Source organism: Drosophila willistoni (genome assembly GCF_018902025.1).
Source record: "Drosophila willistoni isolate 14030-0811.24 chromosome XL unlocalized genomic scaffold, UCI_dwil_1.1 Seg141, whole genome shotgun sequence".
NCBI lineage: Eukaryota > Metazoa > Arthropoda > Insecta > Diptera > Drosophilidae > Drosophila > Drosophila willistoni.
Window position 1 is genome coordinate 6,164,645 of NW_025814052.1, and position 25,401 is coordinate 6,190,045.

Consider the following 25,401-nt stretch of genomic DNA (forward strand, 5'->3'; position numbering starts at 1 on the left):
TGTTGGTGTTGTTGTTGGTGTTGTTTTTGTTATTGTCACACATACACGACAAACCGAAAAGCCGCCAGCCAAACAAAATGTACAACAAGTTGCTGCTGCAAAGAGCCGCAAATGAACTTATACACGCACAACCTACTAGCCCTGCTTGGTATATGTGATGGTGTTGGTAATGGTGTTGTTGGTGTGGGTGGCTTGTAAGTGTGCTCGTTGGTTTGTTTATCTTGGCCTGCCACTAAAATTTCAATTAATATGTGGCACACACACACCCAGCCTTAGAGAGAAAACCCTTGAAAGTGCACAAAAAAAAAAGGGTACATACTCTAGAATGTGACACAATGAATTTAGCCCATACATACGTTCAAGTACTTACTACACACGCTGGCGGACTATAATTATGGCTAAAATGGAATGTTCCTTAAAGTTTTCCATATCAACGAAATGTTGCAAAATACATAAATCCCAGAGAAGGAGCAAAGTGTAAACTGTACACGACCATGTACCATAAAAACGGAGCAAGGGAGACACTATCTTTTTCTCCCTTTTCTTTTTGTTGGGTTTTTGTTTTGTTTTTTTTTTTTTTGTTTTTTTTGGCATTTAATAAAATTTTTTATACGCATTTTAAGGACAAATTTTGTCAGTTTTTACGATTTTTTTGTTTACCACGCCGCAAAGTATGCTATGTTTGCGATCGAATTGCACACTTTAAGTGTGTCCTGGATTTTACAAGCTCAATATTTTACATGGTTATTTTTCACAGCGAATCAGTTGGCATACTCGTATATGTAGGACATCTCCAAACGAAAATTTTGAAAGTAAAAAATGAATCAAGTTCAATCCAACAAAGATGATTATTTCATTTGCAACTCAACCTACATATAAATAAACTTATCAAAATTTAAATTTAAAATTCTTATATAGAAACTGACTATATCAGAGATTTAAGAAAAAAAGAAAAGAAAATATATAATGTTCATGAACATGATGGTAATCCACAAAAACATTTGAAAGTCTTGACATTTTTAGGCAAAAAACTTGTATGTCTTAAAGATGTGAAACAGTTGCACTTGATTTGACATATTGAGAAATCGTTGCCCAATCGAATTTAACTTTAAATTTTAATTAAAGAGAAAGGGAGAGAGTAAAAGCGTTGCATTTAAGATGAACATCATAAGTATATCCGGTTCTTTAACCGTCACGATGTAAAAACAAATGGGTAATTTAATATCGTGCAGGCGTATACAACCTGTTTATCAGATAATTAAAATGATTTATGGTACTGCAATTATGCAAAATGATACTGAGAACAATAGCAACAGCAGCAGCAACGGCAGCCGCAGCAAAAGCATCATCTACTCTAACCACTAATTGCTCGATGAAAGGGAAAAGAATAAGAGCAGCAGCAGAAAAACAGAACTTTAGTCTTACGAATGACATTAACTGTGTCTTGTTTCGACATTAAAAGCATAAGAGAGAGAGAGAGAGAGAGAGAGAGAGAGAGAGAGAGAGAGAGAGAGATAGAGTGAGAGAGAGCGAAAAGTTCTTAGTAGAGGAAAAACCGCTCAAAATATGCTTCAGCATCATAGTGGTTGAGAAGATATAGGACCGACCCATGTAACGTTTGCGTTTGTTCGCGAACCTAGTACACACGTTAGTTTTTTGGTGTACGCCAATTTGGAGAAAACATGGGACATGTGAACAGCATAAATACATACATACATACATATACATATATGTACAGTGGAATCTCGATGAACGTGACATGAATATTTTTCTACAAATTTCAATAAAATCGACCTTATTCCAGTGGAACATTTCCATAATCTGTTAGAGTATCCATCTTTTTCTATGCCAAGAGACTAGGGCTAGTAAATTATTTGATTGGGACGAAATTAAGACTTATTTCTGATGCGGGCTGCGTATTTTTTTGAATCACATAGATCGAACAAACATAAGATATAAAAATTGACCAAAGACCTTACATGTAGTTTAGTATATTAAGTAGAACTTGCATTTCGCCTCTTTAGATTAGCTGGACGGAATGGAGAAAGTAGACTATATGTCCATTCTAATGTCTGCATAAAGTTGAAAGTTTAAAAAACCATATACATACCTATATAAGATTTTTAGAACTTAAGCCGAGCCGAAGGACCACCCACAGTCTCAAGAAAAGTCACTAATTATAAGGTCAAGATCAATCAAGGGCTTGATCATATAACCAAATAAATATTTTGGATACAATTTAAAATATAAATGGGTGTTTATGTACATATATAGCAATAGTTTTTTGGATAAAATTAGAAAATCAAATAAAATACATTTGTATCTATACATATCTTTTATAGAGAAATATTGCTATTGCTTAATGAAGCAATTTAAATTTAGGTTTATAGAAATAGACCTAGACTAATTCTAGTTATTATTATTGGTTAAAGTTAGCTCAAAATAAATAACGTAAATATAAAAAGATTTCAAAGGTTTGGACTTGCAAAACATGTCCAGGCAAGCAACGAGATTCTACTGTATATATATACATATATATATATTTCTATACAAACAATATAAAGAAATTTGAAGCTGTTGCACATCTGCACAGAATACGTATACGTACACGTACATACAGTTTGGAAAAGCTTGTGCCGAAAAAGCTTTGCATACCGTTAGGCGCTGACTTGATGCGTAACGTAATTCAGCACACACACAAAAAACAAACACACACACAAAGTAACGAAGAGCAAGTACTTTCCCCTATTTGAAAGTATCTCACACAGCTGGAGGCTGACAGCAAGCAGCCGACGAAATAATTTGAATTTCGGTACTTCTACGACGACAACTCGAACGACCACGACGGCTAAGAAGACGAAGATGACGATGACGACGACGACGACGACGACAACAACGAAAATGGCATGCACTTGTGGCGCCTGATTCTCGCCCCTCTCTCTACACACACACACACACACAAACCACGCTCGCACCTTGGCACAATTCGGTATACTAGGCTCTCGTGTGGCGGGTGCGTAACGATGATACTTCGTCACATTTATTTTTTTTTTCGTGTTTTTCTTGTATTTTTGTTGTTGTTGTTTTTTGCGATTCGCATGCATCAAGTGTAACATTTGGTTCAGTTTTCATTTTCAGTTTCAGTTTTTCCCGGGAACTCGTAGCAGCAGCACACAGCAGAGCCGGCTTCGCAACGAAAGAAAGGGAAAATTCAAACAAATCAAAGAAATCAGTTAACTGTTAACAGAGACTAAGAACCGTTAACGCGGCAAGTGGCACCACAACTTGTGAAGAAGACAATTTTCAAAAAATATCTTCACATTTCGTTTCACAGACATTTCAGATTTCATTTTTTTTTTTTACGAGTGTCTTGTGTGTGCGTGTGTGTGTTAGTGTCTGTGTGTGTGCGTGTGTTGTGCGTGCGTTAATAATGCCAATTAAAATGGCAATATTTTAGAGAGCAAATAAGTTTTTTGGCAATATCTCTCGAGCTATAAACAAAAGCCAAAAATCAAATCAAAAATTTGCAATCAAATTGTTAAAAACTGAAATTAAGAGAAGGTAAATACCTACATATAAACCCGTTTAATTTTGAATTTAAAAAACTTTAAAAACTTTTTAAGATTGTGTTGCACTCAATTTAATTTAATTTCTAAAAAAAAAAATGTCAGCTTGTAATAATCGAAATTTATTTCAACTTACATATTTTGAATGCAAGAATTTTAGTTTTATTTTTATTTCATGCTGAATATTTTTATATATTCTACCTACAAAGTGACAAAAAACAAATTTCCAAAAACAAATTAGTGAACAATAATTAATACTTGTTTCCATAAATTTCCAAAAAAAAAAATTCAATAATATTTCCAAATTTTCAAAATAAAAGCACTTTTATGGTTGTATTTTCAGTTTAAAGTTAAACCCCTTAATACTCAATACTTTTAGGTGGGTTAGGGGGTTAAATGTTATTTAAAGATGTTTAGAGTTCCAAAAGAAGCACAGCAGAGCGCTTTGTTTATATGGTCATTGTCTATATTTCATTTTCATAAATACTATTTTGAAAAATTTGACATTTTTCACGAAAATATCCTAATAGATATTCTTTATCAAGAGGCAAAGAATAATTAAAAAATGAAAACAATAAAAGCTTTGAACATATTTTAAAGATGTTGCAGCTTTCTTTATAGTCTAATATAGCCTTAGTCTTAGTCTCTACTAAAGTGTTTTTGTTAGTCGTTTTTAGCCCTATCCCCTCCTAAAGTTCATTTATTTCAAAATTTTCACAGACTAGTTTTTGTGCAGGAAATATTCGATATAGAAATATTTTCCACATGCATATTATATTTGATTGTTGTTGTTGTTGCTGCTATTGTTGTTATTGTTGTTGTACATGGTGGAACTTATCTATTAGTTTTAATTTATTAACTGATATAGTTGAACTAAACTGAAGCCCAGAGAAATGAGTATGGTTAATCGCAATCTAGGTATAATATGATAAAATACTCATATACTCGATTTCATTTTCGATAATAAAGATACAGATAATGATATTTATAGGGAGGGAGAGAGAGAGAGAGAGAGAGAGAGAGAGAGAGAGAGAGAGAGAGAGAGAGAGAGAGAGAGAGAGAGAGTCAGTGTCCCCCACCTCTCCTCCCCTCAGACAGTTGCCCTGTCATTGTCATGGACGAATTGGTTTTTTAGTTCAACTATTTGATAATGATTACTCATCAATGTCATCATTATGGGAAGGGGTATGGATCGAAAGAAAGTCATTGGATGCATTGTTTTGTGTATATATATGTAAATAAATATATTTCAAAATGTCAAAATGTTAAATCCCAGCCTGAAACACTAATTGAAATGACATGAAATGAATAATGTGATGGGGTGGGTAGGCAAAAGGGGAGTGTGCCTTAGGGACATGACATGGATGAAGAATGAGACGGATGAGAGGGATGAGGGGCTAGCAGTTTAAGTAGATTTTGCCTAGAAAAGCAACAAGTCAAGTTAGCTTAGCGGTGGCGGCGGCGGCGGCGGTGGCGGCGGTGACGGCCAGTTCATTAGGGAATAACAACCGAGATGTAAGTCACATCACATCACGTACACATCAAACTAGCGAAAATTGTCTCATTAGTCTCTACACGGAATACTCACACACACACACACACAACGACACAGGCACACGCCTTTACCGACCCACTGACTGCCACACTCATAGAGCCAATAAAAGTGAAATTCTTACAAATGTTGTTGAGCATAAAAAAAATGAATTTAAGAGCCAACCAGCGAGTTGTAACCAAGAGAGGAAACAACTGTGCGTGAGTGGGTGCGGGACGGGGGGTGAAAGCAAAACTAGAAGTTTGAAAAACAACGACAACAACAACAATAAGCAAAGAAAGAAAAAGCATTTACCGTGGTTGCCCTTGGCAAAATGCTCGAAAATTGTACCCAAGAGTATCCCAATGTAATCAAACATTATGTGAGCTTGGTTAAAGGAATGTTTTTGTTCTTGTGTTTTTTTTTTCGGTTCAAAAGTTGTTTCAATAGATTCAATGCTAGAGTTGCTGTAATCGTTCTATTTTTCTTAAGTTTTGTTTACCCACATACAATCCTTGGTAATTAGTAGGATACGGCATTGTTTCTATTATACAGCAATGGTCATGCAAATATGTACATCAGCGAATACAACTTTGAAATCACTTTAGTCCATGACTATTAATTTAAGTTGTTCGTCATTCTGTCTTCTCTTCTTCACTATTTCTATCTTTTTCTCTCTCTTACATACCCCTTCTATTCATAGCCAAGGCTTCCCTTTATCATCCACACTGTCTACGTCATCAAACTCGTTTATGATGCTGCCAACTATTTCTGGCTTTATCTAACACACACTTCTATGTATAGCATTCTCCCTCTTGTAAAACTTAGCATAATTAATGTGAGGGACTGTCCCAGCTGATCAAGAACATCTAAATGAATTAAACTGAACCATAGAAAGTTCAATCTCGGCTTTCGGCCTGCCTTAAATTTAAATATAAATTTATGAAATACACAAAATGAATATAAATGATTAATTAATTATGGACAACAAACTAATTATTACAAATTTTATTCGTCCATTCGTTCCGTACCAAATGATTGTTGACCCACTGTGCCCCTAAAAGGCAACAGGCGAAGAACCCGGCATAAAGTTTCTCCTACACATGGCCATAAGTGATAACAACTTGTCTCTGTGTCTGTCTCTCTGTCCGTCTGCGTGCGTGTGTGTTTGTGCTTGCTTTGGTATGTCATTTGGTTTGGCCGACTCGGTTTGGTTCGTTGGCTTTGACGCTGGCTCCAACTCTGGGACTCTGGGCCCTGAGCTTGACTGCTTCTCTGAGTTTGGGGCTGATTGTTGTTACCCACTGATAAGCGTTACCAATTTCAATGGGTGGATTGCGAGGGGCGCGAGTGGCAGGGCCATGGGTAGGCTGACACTTATGTGAGTATGTGTAAAATTTTTGTTATGCCTTTTGCCTGCGGGCGGACGTACGTTCATTGTCGTTTGTTCGTTTAGTCCTCACCCACTCTCCCTCCCTCTCTCTCTTTCACTCTAATACGCCAAAATGTCTCTTTTTGTTGTTGTTGTTTTCCTTTTCTTTTTGGCCAGGCCTGTTTGCTTGCTTTTAAAGCAAATTTATGCAAAGAATGAAAGGAAACGAAAATGATAAATACAAACTGAAGTGGGTTCCCCCTTAATGCGCTAAATTTCTCAGTGTTATCAATTTGTTTTTGATTGCGCAACAGTTTATCCCAAAGTTGCCATTTAATTTCTTTGCACGACATTGGACAACACTGAACAAATCAAAATCAACATTCTATATAACCAACTTTACTTTTGCTAACCAAAATCTTTGATTCCTAATCTACAACATGGACAAAACTATTCATAAATTTATTTATATGAGCTAAACAACAATTTGGTGTATCCCTTACAAGCATAAAGTCTTTTCTTTTTTTTTAAATCAAATTATGTTAAATCAAATCGACAGATAAAAGGTATATCTTATACCAGTCTCTGAGGTCTCTGTCTGTTCCAAAGAAAATTCTAGTGGGTAACGATCCCACTCAAGATTTCAAAATTAATACTTTGAGCAAAAAACAGTTTGCAGTTTATTCTTATTATGGATCATATATCGATAGTGTACAATTCCTAATGCAAAATGCTTTATCGCACTATAAATTGCCTATATTGATTTTGTTCTGTTACCTCTTTTCTCCGATTATATTCTCTTTCCCATCAAAGTTTTTTCTAGATCTGTAAACTAATCTCTCAGTTATTGGTATTTCAGCTTCACTCTTATTCGATGAATTGAGGTATATAGAAATTGTTGAAATGCATTTGAGTGCTATACGTGTAAGAGAGACAGCTAACGCTTTTCAGAAATAATACTCATATGATAGTTAATGAGTCTCATTAAGTCAAATCTTCCCTCTTAATGTTACGCCTTGCCCACATTTTCATTCTTGTAAGTCTCATTAAGATGCTTCATTGCTTATTTCCGTTTGGCATAGTGTCATCCATATAGACTATGTTCATGTCCCAGACCAAGCAAAAGTTTCATTAGCATTTTTGTCGCATCAAAAACTTTTTAATGGAACGGGATGCTAAGGGGGAGGGGAAGTAAGTAGAAGTCTGCTTTTGTTTTGGGGTGGAGAACAATTGCCGTTTCATCTCGGTTTTTTGACATCGCTTGCTGTTGCTTTCTGTTGTTCTCTGTTTTATTTTTTTGTTTTTTGCATTCAAATGATTATTTTTATTTTTATTGTTTGCCTTGTCCAACTGTTGCGTCCTGTCATCCAAAGCCCATAGGCCAAATTTAAAGGCCTTAAATCAAATTTGAACTAAGTTTGCTTCATTTGTTATCAATGGTCTTACAATTAGACTAATATGTCTCAAATTTTATAATATCAAACTATATCTTAAGGGGTTTAAGCAAATAGCCAAGGCAATTTTCGTAATTAGTATTTGCTTTTAATTTTCATTTGATGTTTATATATTTCAAATTCATGGTAATTTATAATTAATTTAAGATGGCCAACCAGGTAAGGTGAAGGTATCTGCGAGGGTAATTGTTAGAGTTTTTAACCACAAAAATTTAAAGTGTTCCTTGTTAATTTTGGTGTGAAATAAGTTTTATCTTTTATTCAATGACTTAAACCGAAATTCAAATACAATTACGTTCAGAAATGACAGATATGAATACTTTCCTATCTACACCGTCTAAGCTTAGCTTAGCTCATATTTAGTTGGATAAAAAAAAAAAAAAACCCACCAAACTCTACTCCCTGATCTTGATGCCTGATATCATAAATCCCATTTGCTTCTATAGCAAAATCCAAACCAAAATGGTAACGATTCTATGAATTATATAGTTCTGGCTAAAAATATATTGTCAACTTATGCGGTTACCCGCATTCACAAACAAATCCAAAACAAAAAAAAAAAAAAATTAAAGCAACAACAAAAAAAAAGCTTAAATTTATAGCTGGAAGCCGTTGACGTAGTTTGCCTTTTGCAGAAGCTTAAATCCGTGTGGCCATTGTTCGCAGCGATTTGCAGCCAAAGAGCGCGTAGTAGAGTGAAAAATGAATAGCTTTCAGGATTTATTCCTCTTGCCATTATCTTTGCTCTGACCTTAAAAGCAGACACACCGAGAAGAAGCAAAAAATAAAACACAAAAACAAAATAGCGCCCCAGACATACATATCATCATTAGAATTAACACTAATATTAACTACTTGTAGTACACACACATATACATACATACATACGTAAGTAGTTAACAACTTGAGAGACTTGGCAGAACTTTTTCGGGGCAAAATTAGATAAAGTTTTTGTTTTTGTTTTTGTTCATTTTTTGTTGCGAATTGTATATGCCTTGACATCGTTTTCATTTGTTATTTTATTTTATTTTATTTTTGTTACTCATAGCTAATGTGGGTGGTATGGCATGTCGTCTTTTTGCCGTTTTATGTTGTTTATTTGAAGGTGTCGACAATCAATTTGCATTTTAAGTGACTTTTAATTGGGTCACACCATGAAATAACTAAAATTCACAAAAACTGAGCCGAGGAATGTAATGTACAACACACACACACAGACATCCAGAGAACACTTACAAAGGCTGAGCGAAAAAGGTGAAAAGGCGAAAATTAAGTTTAGTTTCAGTTAGTCAATTTGGTACTTCTACTCTAACTATCCATCTCTGTCTTTATTTCTCTGCCTCTCACTCACTCACTCTTTGCATAATTCAACTTGGTTTCCTGTTTTTTCATCATCACTTTTTTTGGGTTTTTTTTTTTTTGTTTCTTGCAAACATAAACGAAAATGAAGCAAGCCAGCTTACACATAAATTTTACCTTTAATTACCTGGCAAAAGTTGAACTCACAGAGAAAGAGAGCACACACCTCCTGAGGGGAGACACCTGGCAAAGGGGGAAAGTGAAACTGGCATTTAAATGATGCTGGCAGCTACTTAAAAATTTAAATGAAAATTAAATGTAGCTTGGGGAAATTTATAGCGTTGCCACCCTTCACTTTCCTCCTCTCTGTTCTCTGTTTGTCCTTCTCTCCATTTTGCCAGGGGATTCATAACAGAATTCAGCTGGAACAGAGCATGGAACATGGCTCCATTAACCATACCCATTTGTCTTTAACCGTAACGAATCAACCAAAATAAATATTTCTTAGCTACAGGACACTTTTTCTTCCAATGCAAACTTTAAACCATTAACGATAGTTAACAAGTCCATCTAAAAAGATGTTTGTAATGGAAATTTGCCCCAAAATTTAAAATTGTTTTAGTTTTTCACGATCTTGTACTTTATTTTTTCCAGGTTCCGCCCGCGTGCAGCTCCAATGCGACTTTTGTGAAATACTTTTCGAGCTTTTCAGTTAAAAACTCTCCCAAAACAAAAAAAGAATAAGAAACTCGAAGATCTTCAAACCAAGATAGAAAAATGCGTGGCCGTCATTTACGTCGACGTTTCAGCTTGCAGCCGTCGTTCATGAAGGATGACAGTGCCGATGAGAAACCCAAACGTGACAAGTAAGTTTCAAAGATATCCATTGGACACATAAACTGTACCAAGTCTAATCGAATTTTTTTGACATCAACAAACTGAAAAGCCGGGATTATATATATTTGTATATCTCTGTTCTGACCCACATCTGCCACTGACAGATTTAGATTTTACTGCGCGAATGGATGAGTGAGACGGTGCAAAAAAAAAACAACACACACACACAACTTAAATTCAAAAGAATTCTCTGCAAAATAGTTGTTCCAAAAAACTTTTTACTTTTTATCTTAGCCCATAAAGTACCAAAAAAAGAAAACAAAAAATTTCAACACACGAAGCTGAGAAAGAGAAAGGTGGGGGAGGAAAACAAACTTGGTCAAAACTTGTACAAAGCTAAAAACAAAAAAAAAAGGGAAGCCAAAGATAAATACAGCTGGCCAAAAACTGCTCCAAAGAATGGGGTCTTTTTAAAAAAGGGGTGGGGTGGGGGGTTTTTTAACAAATTTTAAACGTTTTTGCATTTAATCAAATTGTAATGTAAATCAGAAAAGTTTACTGATCCATTTTATGCAAAATCAAATCGATCTTTAATTTGACCTTTTGCCGTCGGTCCTTTCATTTAGTTTTGCTAATACCATTTTCTAGCCCTTTATTAATCCGATTTACATTCGACTAATTTATTAAAAGAGCTAAAGGATTTCGGTTTCGGTCTGTTCATGCGGCCAGCGCGAAGAGTAGAAAAATTGCAAAAGTTTTAAACTAATTTCGTATACAAATTGATTTTGGTTGTGTCTGTGGATGGCTTTGGCTGCGAATGGGTGGGTTGGTAGGTTTCTGTGTGTGTGTGTGTGTGTGTGTGTGTGTACTTAAACAAAGTTGGTCCTTTATATGTATATATGTATATTGAAACCAATAACTGTGTCAAAGGGCAAAATTCCCCTGATAACCAATTAGGTTAAACAATAAAGTCAAGGCCTTTTTCATATACATAATAAATTGGATTACTTTGTCTCTGTGTGTGTGTGTCACAACTCAAAACGCTTGCGGCCTCCTTTTTCCCTTTAGGGCCAATTTAATGAGGAACTATGGCTCTTAAATAGACAGACCAAATATTATATATACTTAAGCCTCTAAAAGAGTTTTTGTTTTAAGTCTATCTACATATTAAAATCGTATTTTCAGTTCAGTTATATTGTTAAGGTCTTAACTGATTTTAGCTCATTAAAAAAAAAACATTAAAAAACAAATTAAAACTTTTAAAATATTTAAATTGGAAATAAATTATAGAGAAACCCTTGTTAACCAAATTTTACATTCAAAGTTCAATGTTGAAGCCTTAATTAATTAATTAATTGACCAAACACATACATACATACATATATAAGCTGCGGTTTGGCGGTAAACCTCAGACAAGTGGCCAAACATAGACGTGATGTGGTCCAATCGATTCGATGGAGTGTTAAATAGTTTTTGTCTTTTAAGATTATTTAGCTTAAGCCAACAGGTGGGCTCGCATAATTAGCACTCTACAAAGAAAAACCAAACTAAATGCTCCAATAGCTAATGCCAATAGCTTTTCGAATGCCTCTAGAACTCCTTATTTCCGATTACAATTTACAGGATCACAAACAGATAGTTTCGATGAAGAAATGAGCGATAAAAAATCTATAAATGTGCGCCTTTTGAGAGATTCAGCTCCACAATGAATCGAATAAGTGAATCAAATTAAGTAAATTAAAAAACTTATGGTCATAAGTAATATGGGTCAAATTACTGTGAGAATGATTTAGGTACTTGATGAGATAAATTCATTAATTTAGCTGAGCTGAGATAAATTCATCATTGAAACGGCTGAGTACTCACTTACTTATTCAAACAGTAAGGAAGCATCTTCGTTCAAATAATACATATATGTAAATATATTCTTGATAAGCCGTTCGTCTGGATCAATGCAAACTACTCCAAGACCGCTGAAGCTACAGTGCTAAAGTTTTGGATATAAGCTTTCAAATATTACATCTTAAATCTTGAAATTGGTTAAATGAAAAAAACTGCATTTTACAACACTAAATTTGGGTCTTACACCTATTTCTCACGACTGTTGCTATTTGCATTTTAACATTAATAAAAATTTGATTGTTTTTTTTCTCTCTCTCTCTTTCAGAGTGGGTCGCAATAATGCGGTGGATGATGCCATTGGACCAGCAAATGCTCGACACAAAATTGTTGTTATGGGCTCGGCGAAAGTGGGCAAAACATCGATTATAACACAATTTCTGTATAATACATTTACAACCAAATATAAACGAACCATTGAGGAAATGCATCAGGGAAATTTTTCAATTGCGGGTGTAAGTTTAACTCTGGATATACTCGATACAGCTGGTTCTTATGAGGTAAGAAGAGTAATCATTCTCTCTCTCTAACTCTCTCTCTCTCTCTCTGTCTCACACACTCAATCTCAACCTGTGTGGGGGCGTGACTGTACCTCATTTTTAAGAAAACTTTTCTGTATGTATGAGTTTTTTTTTTTTCTTTTTTAAATGGCTACCAGCTGTGTGCTGGCTTTTGTGTTTAACGGAAATTACAGCCAGCGATTCAATTTTGCTGGCACTTCCGTCAAACGCGAATTGAATTGTGCTGCAGCATACAAACTCTTAGCACATACATACAAGAATACATCAGGAGTACATCAATACAACAGCGGGCGGGCAAATGAATAGGAAAAATGCGAAATGAATGAATCAAGATTGAAATGGAGTCAGTCATCCAAGTGCCAAGTGCCAAGTGCAAATGCAAGTGAAGTGAATCGAGAAATATGCGAGTCCTTGATGCAAGACGATATATACAGAGAAACGAAAGTAGTAGTAAAGTAGTAAATATCAGATCTTTGAAAATATCGAGTCTCAGTAAGGATGTACATATGTATGGAAAGGAAAAAGATAAGCAAGGCGTAGCAGGAGGCCGGAGAATATCTCCCGGTGATAATGATTTTTGAATTCCATTGAGAAATCAAAAGGCCCAAGAGCAGCATAAAAACATACGCAGCCCATTCACACATATATAGACACACACACACACACACATATACAGAAACACACATCAATGGATGGAGGACACAGACACACACATTTAATGTGGAGATGGAGGGCAGGAGAAAAAATAGGTCAGTGCCTCCTCATGACAACTGTGTGAGGATGGGAAGCTCAGCTGAGATGAGCCTGAGAGCATGTGATGTGATGAGCTGTTGCCATTATTTGTCATTGTCCTCGCCGCTCTTTTTCTCTCGTTTTCTTTCTTGTGCGACGTTGACGCAGCGCGTCGGGGTCACCACTTTAACTGTTTTTTTTTTTTTTTTTTTTTTTTTTTTTGTATTTCTTCTTTGCCTTTTGTTTGGTGACTTTAATATATAAAAAGCTTAGATTGCTTAGCTTGCCAGAGCAACAAGATTGCAATTAGTGTAAGGTTAAGGGTATTCTCGAGTCTATTCAAATGTTAGTGGCATGAAATTGAAAGAAACTAAGTAAAATGGTCACAAATCCATTTAGGTAGAGAGAGCCAAAGAGTGAGTTGAATATATAAAGGGCTGCAGATGGTGTCTTATTCCATTTGCATGCATTACTCCATTGGCATGGGTTGCTAATAAAGTTTCGTCCCTCCATCAACAAAAGGTCTTAGCAATTTCTTTTGGCAATCACTTGAGAACTTTAGTAGCCACATGAATGGAGGTAATGCCTTGCTCTATCCCCGAGCTAGGTTTAAGCACATTTCAATGGCTGCTGCAGCTGCTGTCCTTGCTGCTGCTGCTGCGAATGATGCGATTTTATTAACATGGCTCCAAGTGGCAGCACAGAAACGAGGATTAAAACTGCAGTTTTAGAAAAGTTTCCGCTGGAAAAGCTTCTCTACTACACGATGCTTCTGAGAGTGCGTGTGTGTACATGATTTAAAAAAAAAACAACAACAACAACAAAAAATGTTGGGAGATGGGAGACTAGAGAGTGGTTAAGGACTTAATATGGGCGGCGGCTTAGGTAACCCCATGAACGCGAAACCTGACACCAGTATCCGATGAGATGAGAGCTGCTCGCCCCAAAATGTTGCGGTTGCTGTTGCGGTTTCGGTGGTTTCACCTGCTTTTGCTGTTGAGGATAACGAAAATGGCAAAAAGGAAGCGCAAAACAAAAAAGGAAAACCTATGTAGGTACAATAACCAGACACACACACACCGATAGAGAGAGAGAGAGAGAGAGACTTACATGCACCTTCTGACTACCTCCCTTTAATCAATTTTATTCGTTACTCCTTCCCCAATCTCATTGCAGTTTCCAGCCATGCGAGCTCTATCCATTTCATCGGCCGATGCTTTCATTTTGGTCTATGATGTCACCGATGCCACCACATTTGAGGAAGTTCGAGCCATACGCGATCAGATCCATGAAACAAAAGCCACCACAGCGGTTCCCATTGTTGTTGTGGGTAACAAAATTGATTTACTTGTCGATGGCGAAAGCGAAAGAGAGGTGAGTAATATCACAATATTTAATCCACATTAAAAGCAGGTAAATGTTAACAACTCTTCTAAATGCTCAACTCCAAATTTCCTTTAAGTTTGCCATTTGGTTTATATTCATTTAAGAGCAAAATATGTCTAGGCAATCCTTTGCGAAGGCGAAGAAACTTAAAGACAACTGGTTAATTAGTTGCACCTGTTCTCATTTTCAAATCGTTAATTACTTTCCATTACAGATCCCAAAACAGTGCTTAATTGTTTCAACAGCACTTCAAGTTTTCAGGAAAACTTTTTCTTTTGCATAGAAAATGCGAAAAATCAAATAATCTAACTTTGACTGCGCCGAAGTTCATATACCCTTGAAGTGGTAACTATTTAAAAAGACTTAAGATTTTAAAATACAGATTTTAAGATTCAAACACATTTTTGTATTTCTTAGGAAGTAGAAATACTTTTTAAAAGATTTCTCATTAACAATTATGTTTCTACATTATGCGATATTTCTCATCTCACCTCATGCTCATGATCGAGAATATATGTATGTGTATACAGTGGACCCTCGATTAACGAATGCCCAGTGGAAACCTTAGTTGCATGTAAAATTTTACTGCCTGTGTTTAGCAGCAAAACAGGGGGAAATTCGAATTCCCATTATGTTGCTGTCCAGTGTGACCGTCTTAGCTGCATTTGTGGTTTCTTTCCACGAACGTTTCGCATAACGAACAAGATGCTAGAAGCCAATGTGATTGTTAAGCGAGGGTTCACTGTAATGAACGTCTCCTTCTCTGGCTTAAAACTATCTGAACCCTCTAAAAGGGTTTAAAAACTAAGCGAATATCTATTAAAACTGGACCTAATACAAAAGTATAAGAAAGAAAACAATGCAAAAAAACATTTGTCTAGTTCAAAATTCGTTTAAATTTGTACTCAAAAAGGTCTCAAGCTGAATTCACATTCAGAACCAAGTTATTCTTTTTAAAACCACAAAAAACCACAAAGGCATAGGATGCAAATCGAGTGGTCAAATTCATATTACGAAACGGAATCAAATTTAATATATAGTATGCTAAAAACTGAATATTAAAGAGTTGCCAAATGAAAATCGTTCAGATCGTGAGTCCTTGAAGTTGCCATTGAAACGTCTTTGGAAACGGTAACAAAATGAAAGTAAGGACACTCGATTATTATGCGGAGGTCATGTGAGGTCACAAATTCTTGTACCCATACCCAAAAACACGCACACACACACAGACACACAGGAAAAGTCAACGAAAATTGGTTCTTCATTTGATTTTTATCCCTTTCATTTGTATGTATACTCATTTAGGTTATTTCTCTCTCTGTGTGTGTGTGTGTTTTTTCCGCTATTTTGGCTTACTTAGCGCATACTTGATATTTCATTCGCTGCTGTGTCCTTTTGCTGTTGTCCCTTTTCCCTTTTTTTTTTTTGTATTATTTTTGTTTTGTCTTTCTTATAATCAATTCCTGGCTGCTGGCAAGGCAAAGATCCTGCTGCTGCTGCTGCTGCTTCTGGTGCTGGTGCTGTGTTTTTTCTTTCGGTTTTATATTTACTTGAACCGAAATCTTATACATATAATCAAAAAATGTAAATTGCCAGACGGTTCCCTCACTTTTTTTGTTCCATTCACTTTACTTTTTGCTGATGTTGTCTTTGTTGTTGTTGTTGCTCAGCGATGTGAAACCAACTTTTCGCCTTGGCTTACGCCCTTTGGTTATTTACCATGTATTTAGGTAAGGACAGACACCAAGACAAGAGACACGAGACACGAGACCAGAAACACAACACAAAAAAAAAACAAAATCACATAAAAGTGAAAGGAGAGACAGAAGACAGAAAATGGATATACAGGACAATGGCGCTTTAAAGTCAAATGTAAAACTTGGACAAATATTCAATGGCAAATCAAAAAGGGAAAAGGGACAAACAGCAAATTTACTCGTATACAAAATTTCTATCTCTTTCTATCTATCTATCTCTCTCTCTCCCTCTCTCTCTCGAATCGTATCTTTCTCTGTCTCTGTGTATTTCACTCTATAGACCTTAAGTTTAACTGCTTTTGTTATCGCCTACTGTCTCTAAGTTCATTCATTTGGAAGTGAATTCAATTCACTGTGATATGAGTTGAATTGAATTGAGGTTTAGGTTTCTTTTTTTTTTTTTTTTGGTAGGTAGATTGTATGTGTTTTTTTAGGGTGTTTTATGTCCGTTACAGTTACAGGTTTTGAACGTCTAAATACTTGATTTGTATACATTTTCTATTCAAGCCATTTAAGTCTCAAGTTATTGTGAGTGCTTAAGTACTTACTTTGGTTGGCTGTCAGTACAAATTTGTTGATCAAAAATTTTGACAAATTGGCTTAAATTGTAAACGGTGGTCAGAACCAAGAAAGGGGATAATCTTACAACAAAATTGATATTAATTATAGGCTGACTAGGTAAAACTTAGCTTATGGTTTAAATTTATTCACCGACAAATTGAACAAAATATATTCTGCCATATAATTGAATGCTTGCCCCACCCCTCCTCTTACCATTGCATTCATTTTTGGTATTCATTCATTCGAATTATCAGCCAGATATAAATATTTTGTTTCAGCTAATTACAAATTTGTAATGCAGATGTGTGGACGTTTGATTTCATGTAGGCGTGAATTAGCCACTATTACACAAGTATATGTGTTAATTATATGAATGGTTTTCCACTTACCTTAACACACGTGTATTTGTGTGTATATGTGTGTCCCCATTGAAATGTTCACTCATGCGACAAAAAACCCAAAATTAGAAAAGAACGCATTCTGTTATAACCCCAAAAGGCTGCATTCCCAGAGCGAACATAATCTGATTTCCTAATGAGAGATTTCAGCGAATTGGAATAAAAATTTGCAAACTAGGAACCAAATTAAAGATAAAATTCAGAAGATTAAAGTATTACAATTTTTACAATTTTAGCATCAAATGCATTTAATACATTTCTTTTTATAAATAAATGTTAAAGTGTCAAAAGTTTGAAAGTTCATTTGCCAGATTGCAGTTTCTTGTCGTTGGGCATCAACTGTCACTATTAGATATTGAGTAAGCAGAGAACTCACCAGGTAGTCTTAGCCACATTTGAGCTATAATTAGCCATAAAGAACTTGATAAAGTTTGTTTAGTCCTTCAAAAAAAAAAAAAAAGAAAGAAAAGAAAATGTGCAAAGAAGTCACCAGGAAGTCTGAGAAACATTTGATCTATTATTAGCCATATAGGACTATATGCGGTTCCCTTGTCTTTGAGGGTCAAGAGCAGTATCACATTTGACACACTCACATACACGCACACACACACACACTACGGCGCATACGCACACCCACAGACATGCCCGCCCGCCCGCATATGCATTTTCAACTAAGCGATGACAAAGTGAAATTTGTTTCAAGTTTTTTTCTTCTTTCCTTTGTCCCCCTGATGAACCCTGATTTGCATGCTAATATGACAGTTTGGAAACTGTTTGAAAATTGTCGAACAAAATTGAAATTCAAATGAACAAACGCTTATCGATTATACTTATTTAGTCAGCAGTTTTTCAATTTCTTTTTTCTATGTCTTAAAGGCTCACGCTTTCATTTTCAAAAAATATTCAATCTGCAATTATCAACCATTTCATTTTACGAGCCCATCACATTTCCACTCTTTGATTTCTAAATAAAGTTGAAATTTAGAAGGGTTAAATGGGATTTTAATATAGGTACATAAGATAAATAATAGCTCTTAAGTCATCAATATTTTTAAGAAACGTATATATAATTTCATTTTATTTCTCATTTTTAGCGGTAAAGCAATATTTTAAAATTAAAATATCAAAGAAGCTAGTCCTTGCAGTCCTTGGTAATAATAATTTTACATGTTTGCTTTCTGCAACTCAATTCATAAATATACAAACAAAACAATTTTACTCTCTATTTTACAATTTGTTCTTCTTCTTCCCTCATTCCCAAAGCAAAGCAACGCACGCATACACATATAGTTTATGTAGCGTTGCGTCTGTGTGTGTATGCATGTACTCTGTTGATGACGAAAGACGTAGTAGACAGCAAGCAGCGCTGCCGGCAGAGCTGGGAGCAGAGCCGCTTATTATATTGACTTAACTTGTGTTATATTTATCCGATCACATTCAATTTTTGGGATCTGGGGTTTTATATCCAATATTATCACATATGTAAATTTCATAGCATACTCCAATTTTTATGAAAATGTTTCATCTAGTTCTTCTAGAGCTATATGATATAGTGGTCCGATCCTGATGGTTTTCATACTTTATTTTTCCCGGGTAATAAAAAACTTTGAAAAAAAATTTCAGCGCGATAGCTCTTAAGACGGCTGAGTAAAACGCATACGCACAGACGGACGGACGGACGGACGGACGGACGGACAGACGGACAGACGGACAGACGGACATGGCTATATCAACTCAGCTTCTCATGCTGGTCAAGAATATATATACTTTATGGGGTCGGACACGTCTCCTTCTGTGCGTTACAAACACCAGACCAATTTTATAATAACCTCTGCAAGGGTATAATGAAATGGCGAGGCAAGAAAACAAATAATTCAAATTCATATTATATTTGTAATGATTTATTTATTTATAATTTATATTAAGAAATATTGCATTAAAAGCAAGAATGCCAAACTATTTGGTGACACTAATTCTAAAAGATAGAGAAATGAACATATTTAGATGGACTCGACTGTTGAGGCTCATCAATTTACTTTATTAGTTCGATAATAAATCTTTTGCAAAGGGGTATGAACAAAAATTTTATCGATATTTGAACGAACAAAGAAGGCTAAGCATTTAAACGTCAATCTCCAAAATTCATTATGTTCTGGCAAATACAATACGAAATCAAAAAGTTTAGTAGGCTCTGAAACGTATACTAGTCGCTCGCATTGTAGTCAACATTCATTCTCATTTTATTTCTGGATTAAATTTATACTCTCGCACAAAAAAAAAAAAAAAAAAAACAAAAAAAAAACTCCAAAAAAAACAGTAAAAATCAGAAAAAGTTTAAATTGAAATTCACTTCGTTTCGAGTGTACCACCGCGTAAGTTTTCCAATCACAGACAGGATCAGCGTTACTTCGGTATGAGTTCGAAAATAGGCTCGGAGCCACGTCCTTGCCTATTGCCGCCAATTGGATCGGAGCGTGCAGCACGTTTGGCTGCACGGAATAGTTTGAACTTGAATTTAACCGAACATGAGAGGGCTTTTGGTCTTATCCAGGGTTGTTCAAGAACGGTGAGATATTTTTCTTTTTCTTTTCCTAGGCAAAATATCCTTGAAATGATGACGAATGTTTCTTGATATCTATAGAACACTAATTGGCTTAACTCCGGTACTGGCAATGGTCGGAATGCCGCCAAAGGTGGTCTCGACTGTAACTTAAATCTAGGTCGGGATGTGCAAACGGTATTCGCTCAATTGATGAATGCCCAGGAAAATACACGCAAATTGGCACAAAAAATTGATAAACTGTTGCCCACAAAGAAGCAACGTCAGGAATTTGCTCAACAAATGCTAACCGAGCAACTGCAGTCGGAGAAGACTTTGCAAGTATACTTAGAGGGTAAATTCCAGAAGATATCAATGCAACAGCAGCAATGGACGTCATATTTCTCACAGCCAAGCCCAGTGAATCAGGAGCCAGTGTCAACTTCGTCATCAAATATACCCTATCATTATCATCAACAGCAGCAGCAGCCGCAGCCGATGTGGCAGCCCAATCTGGAGCCCACTGGCAGACATTTCGCAACGGATTGGCCCAACATTCGTGTCGCACCGGTAGCGGCCAAAAATCGTCATACAAATCAAATCTGGAATGTTCCAGCAATGCATCAACAGCCTGAGACCAGACCGCCTACAGAGGGAAGAGCACAGCAATCGACTACTTCAGCTGTTAAAACGGTTAAGCCGAACACCATATCAGTCGGCAATGGCCTGCTGCTCATGCGTAATGCTCTGATGAAAAGCATGGCTAACTATGATCTACCGGGTCTGGGACTGGGAGATTGGTATTACAATAGATCGCCTTTGGAAGGTCAACAGCAGCGGCAACAGCAGCAGCTTTACAATCAACAGGAGAGTTACTTGCAACATCAGGCTTATCTGCAGCATCAGGAGAACTATCTGCTACAGCAGCAGTATCTCCAACAGCTGTATCAGCAGCAGATACATCAGCTGCAACAGCAACAACAGCAGCAGCAGATGCAACAGCAGATGCAACAGCAACAACAGCAGCAGCAGCAGCAGATGCAACAACAGCAACAGCAGCAGATGCAACAACAGCAACAGCAGCAGCAACAACAGCAGATGCAAGAGCAGCAAGAACGCCAACAGCAACATCAGCTGCAACATCAGCTGCAACATCAGCTGCAACATCAGCTGCAACAGCATCTGCATCAGCAGCTGCATCAGCAACAATTGCAATATCAGCAAGAACGTCAACATCAATATCAGCTGCAACAGCAGCTGCAACAGCAGCAATTGCAATATCAGCAGTATCTTCAACTGCAACAGTATCGACAGCAGCAATTGCAACGACAGCAGCAGCTATATCAGCAACAGCAACAGCAGGAGGAGCATAACGGTGACTTTCAATCAAATGTGGAAACAAATTATATGGAGCAGACCTCGAGTGGACATAGTTCGAATCAAAATTCTAATTTAAATCAAAATCAAACCAACAATGAGAATCAGATTCTGTGTAATAACTCGAATAATGGCACAGAGATACCAGAAAATATAAGGGGAATTTTACGCCTTCATTCACTGCAAATGGATTTTTGAATGAAGTGTTTCCATTTTATATACCACTCGATATATATCTATGTATGAATATGTAACAACAACAATATTTTAAAATTTGCAACAAATTTACTCTAATTAACAACTACTAATAACCAATAAACTTAGTACGCAAAGAGTTGCAAGTTAACAAAAAAAAACAACAAAAGAAAACAAAACAAAAGAACCGACTTTTATTGAACAACTTATTTTTTAACGAGACCAACACAACCTCTTCGTCCAGCAGCTCAAGCCTCTATCAAGTCGTATTGGTCCTATTTAGGCCCTCTGAGTATCTACCATGTCTTAACTTGCCAACAATTTTATACGGCCCTAGATAATTCTTTAGTTTTGGCCCTGCTCCTGTTTCGGACTGCCTGAAATTGTTATATGACCAGCAATCTTTTTACAGAATTCTTGCTATCTTATCTATCGCTCGATTGTCATCTTTTCCTTGTTTTAACTCAATAAGTTATTCTTCCTCTGACATAGACTTTATCTCTTGTTCATATGTCAACTTCTCATTTTGTTTTTAAACAAATCTTCCATTTGTGGCCATTAAACAACGAATCCTGCTCAAGGAATCTGTGTGTTTCTTAGTTCCAGGTCGATGTTTGATCTCAAAGTCTTGGTCTTAAAAGTTGCGTTGTATTTACTTCTGTTTTGGCTTTCTGCATAACATATTATTGCCATTTATCTTCGAAACTCGTCCCACAGGAGATGAGTGCTTGGAAAAGCTTTAACAAAACGATTCCAGCCTCTATCTGCTACAACAGTCTTCATTTCTATTGAGCACGGCTTATCGCCATCTAAGGTCATCGTCATGATATTTTCAACCGTCTCTTGCAGAAGTTGGTGGTGTTTCTTTGTTATAATGCCATAATATCTTACACTTTGAACCAAAAAGTATGCTATAGGGATTCGAAGTATTTACTGCTTTTTGATTACAAAGAAATATTGGAATCTTATGCATCTAACAAATTGTTTATTAGTAATGTTTAAAAACAAGAGCTATTTTTCTTGAACAGGACATTCTTAAATCTGTTAAAAATGTAAAAACATAATTTTTGACTTTCTATAGTATACTTTTGGGAGCCTATTTTCCAAGCCGAGATCCCGTGATTTCACAAAACATGGATGTGATAAATTTACATGTTATAGAATGGCCACCTCGAAGCCCAGTTTACCATTACTTTTTCCATCGGATTAGGCTTACTCTTAATCAAAGCTTGGCAGGACTCCCACAATTTTCGCTTATGTGTGTACTAATATCTATTTTCTTGAAATTTTCTTAAAAAATATTCCCGCTTATAGTATATATATTTCTATTTCTAATAAAACATTTTTTGTTTACAGGTGGAATATGCCACAACTGAATCGGTGGTGACAGTTGATTGGGAAAATGGTTTTGTTGAGGCCTCAGCTGCAACCAATGAAAATATCACACAAGTAAGTGAATCTCTTGATGGACACTAGTTACCAAATGATGTGACATTTTGTTTGATTCTATAGGTTTTTAAGGAGCTGCTAACCCAGGCAAAAATCACCTATAATCTAAGTCCAGCTCTACGTCGGCGAAGACAGTCGCTGCCCCAACAGATTGGTAGTAATGGACCTGGTACACCTTTGCATCACCATCATCATCATCATCATCATCAACAGGCGCAGCAGCAGCATCCTCATCATCATCCACAGCATGGTGGAGCTGCTTCTACTTCGGCTGCAGCTATAGGATCTGGAATCGGTGGTGGACCCGCAGGCTCATCGCATGCCCCAACACCCGCCCAATTGCAGCATTTGCAACGCATACAGGAACGCAGTTTGGGTGCCAAACGCAATTCTTGCACTATATCTTAAGGCTCAACTACTAATACAAATACAAATACAAATACAAATACTACTACTACTACTACATACATACATACATACTATTATTTTTGACTAAAAACCTTTAACTGAACCAAAATCGACAATGGTTTTCAAGAAATGTATTATTGTACCTTTTTGCTAAAAACGTACCTACTCAAACAAAAGATAAAACCCAAAAATGAACAAAAAAAAAAAAAAACCAATAACAAAAATCTCAAAACTCTTGCTCCCTTGCTCGCTCTCTTTACCTCTTGCTCTCTCTCTCTCTCTCCCACTTTTTATCTTTAACTCACTGGTTTCTGACAAAACTCAATATACAACTAGTTGTAAGTGACTAATCCAATAATAGATTACTACTTATATCTTCAGGCAGTTTGGAGAAAGTAAAAGGGGTACCAAAAAACATAAAAAAAAACAAACAAACAAAAGAATATATATATATATATATACTATATAAAAAATAATAATTCCTATATCTATATCTACGAGTACATATACATACATATGATGAAACCAAACTCAATATACTAATATTCTGATTGATGCAATTAAGTTGAAACTAAAAATTTGCTTCATATTCTATAAATAGAGTAGACTAGACTACTGTATGTATGTAAGTGTGTGTGTGTGTGAGTATGTGCGAGTGTGTGAGTTTCTAAATTAATTATTTGATTTATAGATCAAATGCAACCGAAACGACTTCATACCCATTTTTTTCCCTAATTGAAATTTACTTTTTGAAGATATAGTCTGAATCAGGGCCTCTGCGAGACAGGGAAGGGACATTTTTTGTTTAGTTTAACCTTTGAGTGAGGAGTAGCATTTTTGGCTTTAGAATACATTACGAGGAATGCGGCCATCATTTCATTAAAATCTGTATACTTTACTATATAATCCAAGTCATATATAGGCTCTAAAGTTGTAAGAACATAAGACGATACTAAAGCTAAAACTAGTTGAGAATTACAACTACATGAGGCATGAAAAAGGAAAACACAGCTTACAATTAAAAAGCTCTAAAGCTTGGAAACTTTAAGTTTATCCTCATATGATATTCCTACACTAATTTATCTTTGACAATTTACAGTTTTCGATTTAACATATCTCAATCAATAATGCATCACAAATACATATATCTATCTATAGATATTGATAATGACTTCCCTTTTTAAGACTGTTACTTACTTTCATTTAAAACCAAGCCGCATCTAAGAAATCAGACAACTAGAAATATAAATCAATACTCTCTCTTAAGGTAATTATTCCTTTGTATTGATAAAAAGCGTTTCAACTATTGAATAATCTGTTTGGAGTTGCATTCCTTCGAAAGTTTTTATATAGTTTTTGTTTGTATGTATGTACAATGTATATAAATATATACATACACATATAGGTGATTCTTGTTAAATTCAAATTGAAATGGAATTGCCTATATACCTCGCATGACTACCATATTTTTCTTTTTAAGATTTTGCTTATTGATACCTACAATCAGGTGAACAGAAATTTCAAAAAAAAAACTAAATCATAAATTAAAAAATGGAAGTTTTGACCCTTCCAAAAGAATTCCTATAGAGTTAGCAACTGTTTCTGTTCTAAAGTAGATCGAAGACTACAAAAAAAAAACAAAATTTACCCATTCAAGTTAACATGATTTCTGTTTGAAGTGTAAAGGATTTTTTGGCCTCGAAAAAAATCCAAAAGCGAAAGGAAATAACAAAATTGTTACTCAAAGAGAGAGAGAGGAACATGTATTTTTTTTTTAGAATGTCTAAAAAAACTTTAACCCTTTTTTTTTGATTACCTATATATAAAATATATCGTGATTAGAGTTTTGATTTTAGAAAGTAATGTTTCACATGTGTGTGTATAATATACATATATACATATAGAAATTAATATGTATATGTATGGTAGATTAAAAAATTTAGCAATGAAAATACAAGAGAGCAAATGCTTAGGATAAACGTTTACATAGAGCGATAAATTAACTAATTGATGTTGTTGTTTGAGGATGATTTTAGATGAATTTTCCATTTAGTTTTTTCCAACATTTTTGTTTTATTTATTATCTAAATTGAACGAATGAAATGCAATTTGAAAACACC

At 35.5% G+C, this 25,401-nt stretch overlaps 2 protein-coding genes across 2 annotated transcripts; both read left to right on the forward strand.

Annotated features, from left to right (window-relative positions):
* The first annotated feature begins 3,510 nt into the window (after positions 1-3,510).
* Positions 3,511-23,476, forward strand: LOC6648543 (ras-related protein Rap-2b). The gene is made up of 6 exons (XM_015177228.3): positions 3,511-3,561; positions 9,877-10,088; positions 12,227-12,458; positions 14,388-14,585; positions 22,781-22,873; positions 22,937-23,476. Exons 2-6 carry the CDS (start codon positions 10,000-10,002, stop codon positions 23,279-23,281), a joined length of 957 nt encoding a protein of 318 aa, XP_015032714.1. The 5' UTR covers positions 3,511-3,561; positions 9,877-9,999; the 3' UTR covers positions 23,282-23,476.
* LOC124460505 (putative mediator of RNA polymerase II transcription subunit 26) lies at positions 19,615-21,567 on the forward strand. Its single transcript, XM_047011445.1, has 2 exons — positions 19,615-19,879; positions 19,955-21,567. The coding sequence occupies exons 1-2, from the start codon at positions 19,727-19,729 to the stop codon at positions 21,425-21,427; spliced, it is 1,626 nt and encodes a 541-aa protein (XP_046867401.1). The 5' UTR covers positions 19,615-19,726; the 3' UTR covers positions 21,428-21,567.
* Positions 23,477-25,401: the final 1,925 nt, after the last annotated feature.